Source organism: Gorilla gorilla, chromosome 2, assembly GCF_029281585.2.
Source record: "Gorilla gorilla gorilla isolate KB3781 chromosome 2, NHGRI_mGorGor1-v2.1_pri, whole genome shotgun sequence".
In the NCBI taxonomy this organism is placed as follows: domain Eukaryota; kingdom Metazoa; phylum Chordata; class Mammalia; order Primates; family Hominidae; genus Gorilla; species Gorilla gorilla.
In genome coordinates this window covers 11190246-11205613 of record NC_086017.1, presented here as the reverse complement: position 1 = coordinate 11205613, position 15368 = coordinate 11190246, and the positions used below count along the sequence as shown (strand labels likewise).

The 15368-nt window shown below is 36.0% G+C and overlaps 1 protein-coding gene across 2 annotated transcripts in view; it reads right to left on the bottom strand.

Moving 5' to 3' along the window:
* Positions 1–1691: 1691 nt before the first annotated feature.
* Positions 1692–15368, bottom strand: part of CNTN6 (contactin 6) — a 322134-nt gene continuing 308457 nt past the window's right edge. For both annotated transcript variants that reach the window (XM_055381222.2, XM_055381221.2), the window contains exons 21-23: positions 7916–8028; positions 6978–7146; positions 1692–6139 (exon numbers count right to left, since the gene is read on the bottom strand). In XM_055381222.2, coding sequence (XP_055237197.1) covers positions 6039–6139; positions 6978–7146; positions 7916–8028 — 383 coding nt within the window. In that variant the 3' untranslated portion in view covers positions 1692–6038. The remainder of the gene's footprint in view (positions 6140–6977; positions 7147–7915; positions 8029–15368) is intronic.

Sequence of the window (15368 nt, the reverse complement as noted above, 5' to 3'; positions counted from 1 at the left end):
TCATTTCAGGAACACAGTCTGTTGCTATGACATTTATCTCACAGGCTGAAAACTGTCATGAATAGATGTAGATTACTTCACTTTTGAATTAAAATTATTTAGTCCATGCAGACTGGACTAATTTATAATAGTCTGCTATTATAAATTCACCTAAATTTTCAGTATCTCAGAATTATTACCTTTCAAACTTTCCAATTACTATTTTCCTCCAGGCATGATACCTGGCCTCAGTCACGAATGCATGCTTTTTCAAACTGCTGTTGCAAAAAGTCAATATACTTCTTGGAAAAAAATCACTGTAATAGAAATGATTAGACTTTATACAATGCTTTTCATCTTTGAAGTGATTTATAAACATTAATTAATCACTGCTTAAGAATAGGATTCTATCCAATAGAGCATTCAGTTCCAGGAATAACATGATAAACCCACAAACATTTTAGCCTAGCTTACTCCTTCTCTTTAATGGGTGTAGGGAACAAAACACTTTACATCAAGATTTCTTTTCACTCTCATTGAGCTGCAACTTGCTATCTTTATTTAAAGAGTCATCGCGTGAGCTTTCCTACAGAGCTTTACTCCAAACAAAATAAGGATCCTCTAAGGCACATCTAACTAGATTTTAAAGTATGTGTTTTAAAATAGCAACATACCAGCACTTCTGATGTTTTTTCAAATGACAATATTCCAAGGATTTTATTTTTATTTATTTTATTTATTTCAGAGATATATTATTTACCCACCAAAATCCGGAGTTTAGGCACGGTGTCAGCTCTCTGCAACCTCCTCCTCCCGGGTTCAAGCGATTCTCCTGCCTCAGCCTCCAGAGTAGTTGGGATTACAGGCATGTGCACCACGCCTGGCTAATTTTGTATTTTTAGTAGAGATGGAGTTTCACCACGTTGGTCAGGCTGGTCCCAAACTTCTGACCTCAGGTGATCCACCAGCCTTGGCCTCCCAAACTACTGGGAGTTTACAAGCATAAGCCACCGTGCCTGGCCCTTATTTTATTAAGGAAACCAAGGGAAAACAAATTGCCAACAGTTGGCTGTATAAATCAGTCCAGAAAGCAAATACATGTTTTAAGCGTCATTGTCTGCCCAGGACCACACCAAGCACTGTTAAGAACAATAATATTTGAAAAAAACTGAAGAAATAAATTTATCTTTCAATAAAAATTATTTTGCTAAAATAAAATTATTTTGCTAAAATCATTTGTAAATACATTAAAGAAAGCCTAACAGCTAACTATATTTAATTTCATGAAAGAATTTTTAACATAGAAAAGTAGAAAGCAAATAATGTCCATATTTTAAGATATTAAAAATGTCAGGATTTTGACATTCTATTTTTCTTGCAATCTAATTATATTCATGTTTTGTTATAAGTGATAGGCCATATTTCCTAGATTTATATAAGTAAATTTATATAAGTAAATTAATAAGTAAATTAATATAATTATATAAGTAAATTAATATAATTCATATAAGTAAATTTATAAGTAAATATAAGGATTTATATAAGTAAACAATAATTCTATAGAACTCAGAACCTTGGTGTTTTGGCATATAAACTACAGTTCAACACACAAAGTCAAATTGCTAATTTAATGGTTATGAGATTAAAGAAACAAGTATTAAAAAGATGACTTAACACCAGTGGTTTTCAGCTTTTCGTTTTCCTTAGAAGATAAACATTTTTAATAATAAAAATAATTGAACTTGATATAAAGTAATCTACTCTTTTCCCAAGTAAATTATTTTAAAACAGAGCAGGTAAAACAAACTGTGATCCATTCTCAACTTTGTTTCCCCAAAGAATGAGCATTCAACAGTGCAGGAAAGCCATATTTCACAAATTACTCATTATGAATAGCTCACCAAACTCTACATGTTTTTCTTATTTTTTTCACTGAACAGTGAAAACTTCATTATAGTCCTGCCCTTGGGAACCACTGCAATACACCAGTGATTCTCAATGGAGTATAGAGATGGGTTAGAAACTCTGAGGGCCTTTTATAGTTTGAAAAAGCATGCTCAATTTTAGTAATGTAAACCCCAGTTTAAAATGCATGGAACGACTGGTAAAAACACAGGGGAGAAAAAGGGAAAGGACTGTAGAGTATGTGTGGGTTGCGAAGGTTCTGAAATACTGTCTTATACCCAAAGAAGTCACACATTATGCACATTAGTACAAAATTATAGAGTTTTAAAAGAACTCTGAGATCTTGTCATCCCACCATATGATTTTACAAATGAATAAATTGAGAGGAGCATTTAAATAATTTCATTCCAAAAGCTGATGAAAGCAGAATTGAATTATTTAATATCAGCCCAAAGAATACTGTGATAGTTAATTTTATGTGTCAACTCCACTGGGCCATTTGGTTCCCAGATATTTGATTACACATTCTAGCTGTGTCTGTGATGGATTTTGCAGATGAGATTAATACATTAATTGGTAGATGGAGTAGGGCAGATTGTACTCCTCATTGCAGGTGGGCATCATCCAATCTGGTGAAGGCCTGAATAGACAGGAAGTCTGAGCAAGAAACAATTCTTCTTCTTTGCCTGATTGTCTTTGAGCTAGGTTATAAGTTTCATCCTGCCTTTGGATTTGGACTCAGACTGGAATTTACACTATTGGCCCTCCTGGTTCTTAGCCTTCAGCTCAGTCTGGAACTGTATCAAAGGCTCTCTTGCATTTGGACTTCTCAGTCTCCATAATCACGAGTCAGTTCCTTGTAATATATTTCTTTCTCTCTCCACAAACACACACACACACACACGCACCCACACACGCACCCACACACCCTCTTGGCTCTGTTTCTCTGGACAATCCTGACTAATGCAAGTATTGACCTCAACAAAGATGTGATTGTGTAGAACAAAATATCTCCTGAATTCAATATGTAGTTCTATAGCACATTAAGTAATAATTGTACACAGGGAGTTGATATGGTTTGGCTGTGTTCCCACCGAAATCTCATTTTGAATTGTAGCTCTCATAATCCTAATCCCCACGTGTCATGGGAGGGACCTGGTGGGAGGTAATTGAATCATGGGGGTGGTTTTTTTTTTTCTGTTCTCATGATAGTGAATAAGTCTCATGAGATCTGATGGTATTATAAAGGGTAGTTTCCCTACACACACTCTCTTGCCTGCTGCCATGTATGATGTGTCTTTGCTCCTCCTTCACCTTTCACCATGATTATGAGGCCTTCCCAGTCATGTGGTACTGTCAGTCCATTAAACCTCTTTTTCTTTATAAATTACCCAATCTCAGGTATTTCTTCATAGCAGTATGAAAATGGACTAATACAGGAGTGTGTACTCCATGTTGCATCTCAAGACTGACATACATAGAAGTACAAAAATACTAGATTTACTTATGAGAAGTAATAATTATGTTATTACATTTAGAATCCATATAGGTTCCAGGTCATCCCTCACCATCTGCATTTGTTTTTAAAGACAGCAGCCATGACCTCCTCACCCTCTGCTGTATAGATAGAAAAGAGACACTGAGCAGGGAGGATTAGAGTGTGAACAAAAGAGAAAAAATGAAGCTGTGTTTGAACTCTACACGATCTAGGCAGTCCATAGCTTTAAAGTGGTATATTTCCACTGTGTTGAGTCTCCTAAACCTTATTTCTGGTTCCTTCTCCAGCCATTTCCAGGTACAATCACATTATCTCCCTTTTTTGTAGGAAGTATGGAAATGACATATCATGTTTATAACAGCAGTCTACTCAGTCAATACAGGGATGCACTGGAAATCCTTCTTGAATGTCAGAGGAGTATATACATCATGTAGAACATTTCCCTGAAACAGGTTATCAGAATCACCATTGTTTTCATCCTTGAGTGCCATGTAGTATGGAGAGTAGGTGATCAATTCATTTTTCTTGAAGCTGGTTTGGATTTTGACATAAACACAGGTTGAAACTATTTTCATAATATATTGGATATGTAAACATAATAACTTATGTCATTTGGGATTTAATTCATAGCAGCAGATAACAGCAGCTCCATTTATTGACAACTTACAATGTTCCTTGCACCATGCCAAATACCTTATGTACATAACACTCTATTGTTCTGATATTAGTGAAATGGAGATGTTGAAAGAAATATGTCCAAGTTTTCACTAAGAGGAGAGATTCATATCGCACCAAAGCCCATGCTGCTTATATTAATGCCAAAGTATATTCTGAAAAATTTAGTGAATTGATGAAAAGATAAATAATATGTTAGATATGTTAACAGTAAATACAGACATTTAATATTCCAGAAATCATGAACTAAATAGCACTCTGCAAACATATAAGAATTATTGATAAAAACTAACTTAGCTTTTGAACTCACACGCAAATGACTGTATATCTGATTCACTTAATTAGTAGAAACAAAAACCTCACAGTATTTTTAACCCTCGATGTCTTCTTTGGGGAGGAGGACACAAATCTTGTCTCTTACCAAATTAAGGAAACCATTAAGACCATATGCCAGCACTGGTATCTCTGGTCAATTCAGATGTATCTTGGCCAGGCAGCTGTTAACACGGGTGCGCCGAATAGTATTTGTTGTTGCTTATTTGTTTTGCTCTACAAAAGCACAGTCAGATCATATGGCAATGGGGAGAATAAGGCTCATTAATTTGCATTGTGTGCTTGACACACTGTTCAGGCAAGGAGCAAGTTCTGAACTACGAAAGCCATTGTCCATCTGCTGCTGACTACATGGGGTATTTTAAAGAGTTCTAAAATACTTCAGGCATGCAAATGACAAAATCCCATATTGAGGATTGTATGATTTGAGGGTTGTGAGAATAGCTCAAATATTCTCAATATAATTAAGAGGTTGCACCATGTTAAGAAGATAAAAGTCACGTGAGCATTTCTCACGTTTAGCTCTAAAAGACAACAAACGTGATTGGCTGGGAGCCAGAGAAGGCCGACAGCAGGAACTGACCTCTCAAGGCTGTTTGTCGAGGAAAGGGGGTGGTTACATAGCATTCTATGGGCCAGGTCACTAATCTCACCTTCTCCCAGACTGCTTTCTCCAGACTACACAATCCTAAGAAGTGAGGCCACTGACTGAAACAGGCTCACCCTAGAGAAAAGTCAACCCGCAAAATCTTTCTAAACCCTGGTTCATGTAGAATTGTTTTCATAGCTGCAGAGAAAATTGGCAAAAAATAATATTTTGACCAAAGTGTAGAAAACTTGATCAAATAATTCTGTTTCCACATTGTTTTATTATAAAAATAAGGCCACATACATTGCAATCAACTTGTCATAATTACCTGAGATTTGTTCATGCAGCAGTTCAAATGTTCAACTTTGCCATGAGCAATTGCTTAATATATACCAGAGTTGTTAGAAGATTATTTTAGGTGGGTGCTCATTTCCCATCATTTATTTTTCTTTGCCATAAAATACTTTTTCTGCCTTTATTGTGACTGAATCTTCTGAAAAGTGAGCTGAGAAGAACATCATGTATATTGAAATATTCTTGAGTAAAAAGATTTCTTATTCCAACTTGATTCAGAGATAAAAGCACCCCATGCTTTGGAATAGTTTGTATTTTTAAAGAATCCCAACTATAAACAAATAATTGTATTTTATTTTGAAGTAGGGTGGAAATTTTAAATACTGAAGTGATTGTCTGGAATACATGAAAATGTACATGTGAGTTATGGTAACTAGGAGCCAAGTTTGTATTCATCATCACCATCATCGAGGGGAGTTATTTATTTTCTCCATATAAGTAACTTAAAAGACACAGCAGTTACAACTCCCCAGGTTAATGTGGCACCTAGGAATGCATGTAATCATGTGCGAATTTTAAAATTCAAAAGTGTTTAAAATTGTTTTATTAATGTACCATAGATATTTACAGGATTTTAATAATATACTTTTTTTTTTCTTTGCAAACAAGTCTGTATTAAGAACGCATCTTGTGTCAGAGGCTGGAGAGCATATATACAGAATGATTTGCTTTCAAAAAACTCTCAAAGATTTATGGTTTTATTCATCAGATAAGTGGCTGAATAGCAAAACAGTAAAAAATCACAATGACAATGGAAAGAAAATGGGTGCTAGGTTCTAAGAATTGAATTCCTCTGGAACTCAAACCTGCAAAATATAAAAATAAGACAAAAATATTTTGAGATAAAGTATTGCCTGTCAGATTAATTTTTCAAAACCCCAATTTCATACTATCATTTCTCTTCTAGTAACATATTTTATTATACTTGTCTCATTCACATTATATTTAATTTTAGAAAGTGCCTTACCGTGTCTTTGTCCAAGGACATCTGATTTAAGTATAAAAATGCAAAAGGAAAATCCCTAAATTGGCAAAGTCTGCCTAAAGGATTGGCCAACATTGGATGCTAATGACTTGCACTCAATCACAGCTTCAGGCAGATGAGTAAGTGATTTTTCTAATGCAACAATGATACATTATTATTGCGTGCTAACTCTGACTGACTGGTGTTGGTTGGCTTAGAAAATTGTTTTGTGGAAGTCTTGAAAGTTGTGACTCAGCTCCTTATGAAAGCCACACTTGATTAGTGATGTCTGCCATGAACATGGGAAAGGGTGTATATTTACCTGTGCTTCATATTTGCCATTCCTGCTGTAAAAGACCCAAAAGAATCTATGAAAAATCTTTCTGATTTTTGTGATAATAGAATGAGTGATACAATTATGCTCTAATGACACAAAGATTTTTTGTTCCTGTTCTCTTTTTGGTTTTCAAATGAGGAAGCATAAAACCATTTATAGTGTATAAGTATGTTATAATTTTGGAGAATAACTTAAAAAAATGGCTCATCACCTTTTGCTCACAATTGAAAATATCTCTTATCACCCAACATTTAAGCTATAACTGGAAGGTTTCATGGAGCTGAATTTCATGCTGCAGCTGTCTAGGTTCAGAATCTACTACAGCAATGGTGACTCAACTTACTTGACATTTTTGGAATCCTAATTTCCTCACTGCTGCTTCCATCTCCACCATCACTGACTGTTCTTATTTCAATTAAGTAGTCTTCTTCAAATGGAACCAGAAGCTCAGCTGATGTATTGTTTGTTTCCAAAATATGAGTTTTACTCTGTCTGTTTTGCCGGTACAGAATCTGAATAAAATGAGGTATCAAGTTAACATGGACATGTTGCTTTTCTAAGGTTCACACAACTGTTCTGGAACACTGTAAGACATAAGATACACCATCATAAATGTTGTACTCCTCAGATGGAAATATCCAAGTGATGTCTTTTCCTTATATTCCATTGCTCCTGTTAAGAAAAAGAGGTTTTTTTTTTGGCCAATGCCTCTGGAAGGAGAGTAGATTTATCCCTATTAGTTAAATAGCTTGAGGCTATTATCATTGGAGCTTGCTGTGGAAAGTCACTGTTGAGTTTGGACCCATTTCAAATGTTGAATATATGTCTGCCAAGAGATGATGTCCATTGTCACTGATGGAAATGAGTTGCTCTGGATACTTGATTGTACTCTTGTTAGATGCCTTTTATGTTGTTAAAAGATCACATCATACTGCAGCCTAAGTTCTAAAATCTCTATTTAGATATATTTTTTGATCTCATTGTCATCACATCTACTATGCACATAAGCCATCGTCTTATGATGGCAAGGGACATCACTTGAAGAAAAAATGTTACATCCTATGGAATTTGATTTATTGATGTTCCCTAATACATTACTGGACCTCGGAATGTAAAACATTTTCAATGGAAAATCAGAAAGCAGCAATGATATTTTCAAAATAATTTTGAGAAAGATTCCAATGTTTCCATATGCATCCAATTTGTTTTCCATTTGGGTGTCACATGTTTCATTCCTTAGTAACTTAATTGATATGATTAAAGGAAAAACTAAATACTCACCTTGTACCCCAAAACTTCAGACTCATTTTCCATGGTTTTTACATGCTCCCAGTTCAAGCATAATTTAGAGTTTGTCAGCTTCCAGGCAATGTTTGCTGGTGGTTGGCTGGGAGCTTTAAAGAGATAATCAAAGATCCAAATGAATGTTAATTAGCTCATGGTCACTGTATGATGCATCAACATGAAAAGAAAAAATAAGTCTTCGATGATTTGCATAGAAGGAGCTAAAATGTCTTCAGTGTCATTTGAAATGTATTAATTCTAATCACAGTAAGCAAATTTATTCAAATCTGGTCATTTGGGAATGCCTTTGTGACAGACTTATGAATTAATAATGGCTTGCTGCATGTCCAGTATTAATTTATTAATCATTGCTGTTGAGTTTGTTTACTTTATCATACATAAACAGACAGAGGGTCTCTTTATCTAGGATTCCATTTGGCCATCAATCAATGAGCATGTTTGGCAAATTCAAGTTGCAAACATTTTATATATATCAACACATAGATGTTCATTCCTAAAATTCTTTACTTTTTAACATTGTATTAGTTAGCTTTCTAACTGTAACACAACTAACTCAAGATATTTTAAGCAAAATATTTGTAGTAAATTATCAAGGATATTTCTTATAACTCATGGCAGATTGCAGCAGAGTCTGAGGAGAGAAAAAAATGTCACAAAGCCACCATCTTCACTCTGCTTATTGAAGCAGGGTCTGCTGTATACTTATCTTGCCAGAGAGTACCTCTTTGTCATTCTCACTGTACACGGCAGAAATCATGACTGTTCACCACACCTGAAACTTAAAACCTCCTGTGTTCAGAGATAGTCCAAGTTTGAGTTCCCCTGAGAAAGCTGATGATTGACTTCATTTGGTCGTATGTCTATCTTAGCTTAATCAACTGTGTCTGGACAATGTGAAAGATGCATGCCATTTAAAGTAAATGGAGCTTTTGGGAACCCAGAAAAGGGAAAAATCATCACAAACTGATTGATCATCCCAAAGGACATTGACTTTAAATCCAAACTGCGACTTTTAGTTTTCTGAAATTAATGTTGTCTGGGTGAGAGATGGTGGGAGATAAGAGATGAAAGATTTAGAATCTGGCTTCTAAAGTAATGGATATAGTCCAACTAGAGAATTTTACATACAAGAAAACTAGAATCCAGGTTGGGAAGTCACTTGTCCAAAAGCATGCAGCTGATGAATCTTGGTCTATCGCTTTCAGTCTAGTGTTTCTGCAGAACAACTTGCTGCTTATCTGAGTCCACATGACTATTTTTGAGATTGAAACTGGAGAGATTTAAAATAATTCATCTAGAAAGTGGAAGTAAAGATAAAACTGCCCAACAAGATGTTTTTGGCATCTTTTTTGAATTTGTGAGGCTGAATGAGCATAATATTTAATTCATTATAACACTGGTAGAAATGGAAACTATTTCTTTCATAGTTTTGAGTCAACTGCTGTTTAATCTCCTATGTGTCACTGGAAGATTCACATATTGCTGAATCCAGGTGTCTCAAATATTTTACCATACATTCTCTTTCCACCCCAGTTCCACTGGGATATCACTATTGTTCACTCAATCACTTACAGTACAGTTGGGATGTGATAGAGAAATGTTTCCCTGTATGCTTACATGAGGCTTAGTTCATATTTTATTATAGGTTTATCACATTGGATTACATTTATTCTTGGTTATGTGTTTCTTTAAATTTCTTGAGGGCAAGTGCCTTACTCAACTCTGTATTACTAACCCCTAGCACAGTGCCTGGCACATAGGAGACATCCAATTCATACACGTTGAATAAATGACTGTACAATAAGGTGGCTGAGGAAAACTGCTCAGGGTCCTGTGGTGATGTTCTCAGGCTGTATTGATTATGCACTGGGCTCTGGGCAGATCCATAGGTGACACAATACAGCCAATCCATTCATTATGTTGTCCTATGATCAAAGCCAATTGCCGTGGTCAGACTCATAGCAATCCATACCTATTTATAAGATGGACAGGCCAATTGGATTGACCATGTCCTGGTACATTTCTTGACAATATAAACCCATAATTAAAGGCCTGAAAGCTTTTAGCTTTGTAAGCATCCATTACTTTGCTTGTCAATGTACAACGTACTTGTCAATTATAATGCTTATCAACATATTTATTTCTAAAGGTCTGAATGGCAGCAATAATTATTTTGTAACTATCCTTCCTCAACTTATCCTCCAGTGCCTTTTAAAATCTTTTTCTCAGCTATAAAAGATATAATATCAAAATTCTCACAGGATATTGCAATTTTAATATCTAGTCTACTCTTGATACCTTTCTTTTTATCTCTGTTCTTTAAAATTCAGCACTAACATTACCATTATATAATCAATACAGAGAAAATACAAATTCACCACTTCAGTGTCATTGGCAGTGTGGATTCTGAATGTTTTATGTATTTCCGTATGTTTTGTTTGTTTTAGGAAAAAGTATTGTTTTCAACACTATAAATCCATTGAAAAAATCAACTGGCTAGGAGACAGAATTGATTTCTTCCAGCTATGTAAAGGAGCAGTTTGCAATGTTGGCAATGACTTTGTCATTGACATGTTTGCATTTGTGTCCTCATCTACCAAAGCAGAAGCACAACTTTCTGTGGGCATAAAATGAGAAGAGTTGCATTCTGAGTGAGTACCTTGGTATGAATAGCCAATTATACAGATTATTTAGAATGTTTTACTTCTCTTGCTCTCTGGGAGATGAGAAGAGTTGGGCTTTGATGTCAGAGAGACTTGAATTTGTATCCAATCTCTTCCAAGAGCCGGATTTTCCCATTATAAAATGAAACGAATAACTCCTAGTTTATGAGATATGAAATAAAATATGAAATGTTCCTCATTTGGTTAGTGGTATATATTAAAAAGCCCTGTAACTGTTAATTCTCTTCCAAGAGTAGCAGTTCTCCACTGTGGGGTTATGACATAATCAATTTTTCAGTTGTGTTCGAAGTGGTTTGTTGCTAATAATCCAACTCTGAAGTTTGCAAATGATTCACTTCTTAGATACAATTAGTGTACATTCAAGTTTTCCCCTTAATAATATTGCTCTTACTTGGATTCTTGCTATGTTTTTAGAAAGGGAGATAAAATGGGAGAGTCTCAGCTAATTATCTTAGAATATCTCTTAGTCTACATCCTTTCTTATTTTTATCAATGGATGTTTCTCCAGTGTCAATCCTTTATGTCTGATATTGACAAATAAAACTTCCGAAAGCTGCTTTAGAAGGCCATCACCTTAATGTGAGCACTGTTAACAGTTCTGGTTTGATATAGTTGATTAAACTGGATTGCAAATATCTATGATAAAATTAAAATTTCTATCATCTTGAGAAACCAAAACACTGCCACATGGATAGCACAAAACACATGTCATGATATTTGTACCAAGTCTGTCAATGGTAAACTCAGCAAACAAGTACTCTTCTAATTTTTAAAATCTTTCCAGGCAATTTCCAAAGACTAAATCATTTTCTATTAATCAAATGACAGAGCAACATTAAACTAGCCCCTCAGAATTCTAATGGTTTCCCTGTAATCAATTTTTCTGTAGATGGCATTTCTTTTCAACTGTAGTTCACACTGTGAACTCAATTCAAAAACAACTTCTTATGTTACACCTCTAAGTAACAGCATGGGGTTGACATTTGGGCAGAAGAGAAAGAACATAAGTGCAAGATAAAATAAAAGCTTAATGCTTCCTTTATGTTTAAATATGGATTGATTGCATATTTGCAGCAAGAAAGAATCGAGTACAAAGTGCTAGTCAGTCAACGTCAAGGGCCAAATTGAGCCAACATTTGCAAACACTTTTAGTTATTGCGTCTGAATACTTCTTTCCATATAAGTAGTGTTTTGTTTGTTTCACTTTTCTTTTCTGCTTGGAATTGACATAAATATTTTTCTTTCTTTCCTTGTAAATCTAAATTCCATTTAAGTAATGTCTGTGTGGATCACAGTATATTTGCAGTACCTCTGTTTCTTTTGGAAATCCATCATTTCCACTAGGCTTTGGTACTTGCAGATGAATCACTGATATTTGTTTAATAATACTAGTATCATCATCATCAACAGCAACAATAATACTTAAGAAGTTCGGCATATGCTGTTCCTTCTGTTTGGAAGTTCTTTTGTCCTTTAACTCCTCTTTATCTTTAATTTTGTATCAAAATACATAGCCTATCCCATATAGATGCTCCTTCTTATGTACATCTTAGTTTCTCATTTATTTTCTTCACTGTTCTTTTCATAATTTATGATTATTTTATTCATTTGTCTGTTTTTCTTGTTTTAGGTTGCCTCTTCTCTAAAAGAGAAATTGCCGGTTGGCAAAGGTCTTGCTTGGTTTAATTGCTCTTAGGCCCTCAGCATCTAACTCTAGGCATGGCTCATGGGAGGCACTATCTCTTGAGTAGATGACTGGATGATCATGCGAGAAAACAAACAAACAAAGAAAATACCTCTGTCTTCTCTTTAGCTTAGCCAATTAGAACAGGCAGAGATTTTGGTAAATGTGAGCTCTGCTTTTTCAGACTTTCCAATGGAAGATCAAATATCAGATTACAAATCTAGACAGTGACAGTGCTGAATGCAGAATTTTTTCAGTCACCACTATTGAGAGGTAATCTTGATGTCATCTCAAGGACATGGAGAGTCAAAGTTACATACAGGAATAGCACCTGGAATCATGGTTATCATCAATGTTTCAGTAAAGCTGTTTTTCATGCATGCTTTGGATGTCCTTCTACGACCCTTAAAGAAAAGAAAATTCTGCAACAAACTTATAGAGCGAAAGAAAGTAGCTGTGGTTTCTTACTTTAAAAAATGCAAAGAAAGTAAATTGCCTCTAAAGGAGGAGTATAATAACACATGTTACCAGGCACTGAGCCTTGAGGTATGACAGCCTCTGGGTCACCTTGGTGTACATTATATCCTTTGGTTCTCAGAGAAATCGCTAGAGGTAAGTATCTTCATCTCTATTTTTCAGATGAGAAAATGCATTCAGAGTTATCAAATAATTAGATCTGGCACACAGATAGTACATGGCTGAGCAGGGATCCATATCCACAATTCTCTCTGAAGTCCCATTCCAACTTTTTCCAACACTGTTTCACAATGGGCCAAAGTTATTGGAATTCTTAGAAAAACGCAAATACATTAAAGGGGAAATTTTGGGGGAAGCTATAGCGCAGAAAAAAGACCATTTGACCATATATAGGCCTGGCAGGGGTACTACAAGCTGAGAGATTTCATGAAGCTAGGTAAGTGAATGTTAAACTTCAGAAGATCAGTAAGTTTGGGATGTCAGGGCTACAAGAGGAATGTTATAGAAAGGAGCTTTGAGACACATTGTGAAAGATCTTGCTTGCCTTTTTCTCAGTCTACATTCTCTGGAATAGAGGAGACAATGACATTTGATGAAGAGAAGTATGACGGCATTTTAGGAGGAAAAATTTCAAAGCAGTTTGAGGTTTAGATGGAAGATTTGAGAGTCAGGGAGAGAAATTATTGGGATGGTTAGGGAGGAAGGTGATAAAGGAGCACAGTGGTAGTGGGATGAAGAGATTTCATGCCCATCAGTCTAACAGAGGCCATGACAAAACCTTTCTAAGCATTTGTGTCCTCCTATCTAGAAATTAAAATACCAAACTCCTTGACTTATTGTAATAATTAAGTGAGATATAGTATGATAAAGTTAATACAGGGCTGGGGACATAGAAGTGCTCTATACTTTGAAACTGTGGTAAGCAAAATAAGGATCCCCCAAAACATGATCACATCCTAATCTCCAGTACCTGTGGACACATTACTTTATATGGAAAAGGAGTTTGCAAATGTGATTAAGAGTCTGGAGATAAGGAAATAATCTTGGATGATTCAGGTGGCTCCAATGTCATCAGGAGGGTCCTTACAAGGGAAAGAGGGAAGCAAGAAAGTGAGAGAGGAGTTGTGATGACAGAAGCAGAGGGTCAGAGGCAGAGATGTGAAGGTACCCTACTGTTGCTGGTATTGAACATGGAGGAAGGGGTCACAAGCCTAAGGAGGGTCACAAGCCAGGGATGTGGGTGGTCTCCAAAAGCCAGAAAACAGGAAACAAATTAACCTTTGGAGCTTCCAAAGCTAGTGCAGCCCTTGAGCACATCTGGATTTCTACCCAGTCAAACCCCTGTCTAACTCCTGACCTCCAAAAATGTGTGATAAGCAACTTATATTGTTTTAAAACACTGAGTTTAAGGCCATTAATAGAATAATAGAAAAGTTACTCTTCTGATTTCACAATGTCTGTGATGTAGAATGTCAAAGTAATAAAATGAGAGGTTGGATAGGTATTTAAATGCAAAGGGATGGAGACTTGTATATTCTTCTTATTCTCAGGTGCTTGTTGGCTATTTTTATAGGGTCACTGAAGCATACAGGCTGGTAAGAGTCAAATTTAAGAGCTATTGAAACTAGATATCTAGGAATTACAGAGGTTTTTCTTGTTTGATTTAGTTAAGAAAGTTGAATACTTAAGAAACGCTAATCTTCAGTTTAGAATTTCTGATTATTATTTCACTTTTTCCTTAGCAGAGGTATTCTAACGTTGTGTCTTGGGTGAAATTACTCATGGTTAATTAAACTGTTTTCGAAAATTTTTATCTCCTACTCTTTGACAAATTGATCATACCTTAACCATCAGACAAACCAATAATCTTTAGCATTTGATGTGAATTTCTGTCCAACCCATTTGTAGGATCAATTGGGCCAACTGAACAAATTTAGTGTCAAAAACAAGGATTTGTTTCTGCTTAAAAACATAGAATAATTTAGCACAAACTAACACTTTTAATTTAGGTTTCATGGACAATGAAACTAGCAAATTCAGATGACAGAAAAAATTATTATTGAGATGTTGTGATATATATATATATATATATATATATATATATATATATATATAGAATATATACATAGCGACTTCAAAGACACCTGGGTCAGGTGCCCCGTTGTAGGTGCCCATGGCCCGCCCTGTATGCTGTAGGAGGGGCGAGCGCCAGAAGCCCCTTCCTCGGCACTGTCAAACCGTCACCCAGCTCGGCCTGGGGCTGCTCCTGGCGCTGGGCCTGCCACTGCTGTCGACCCTGGGAAGGACCCTGGGCACAAATATCAACCCCTTCTGCAAACGAGAGTAGCATTGTTTGGCCTACACCCACCAGCTCCAGCTCCAGTGGAGCCCTGTTTCGGGGGGCCGTCACTGCTATCATCTTGGTCCTCTGATTCCTGGCCGTCTTGTTCCTGGCGGTGGGGCTGGCACCATTGGTGCGGAAGCTTCGGGAGATGCGGCAGACGGAGGGCACCTACTGGCCCAGCAGCAAGGAGCAGTTCTCCTATGTAGCTGAGGCCTGGGCCTCTCAGTACTCCAATGAGAC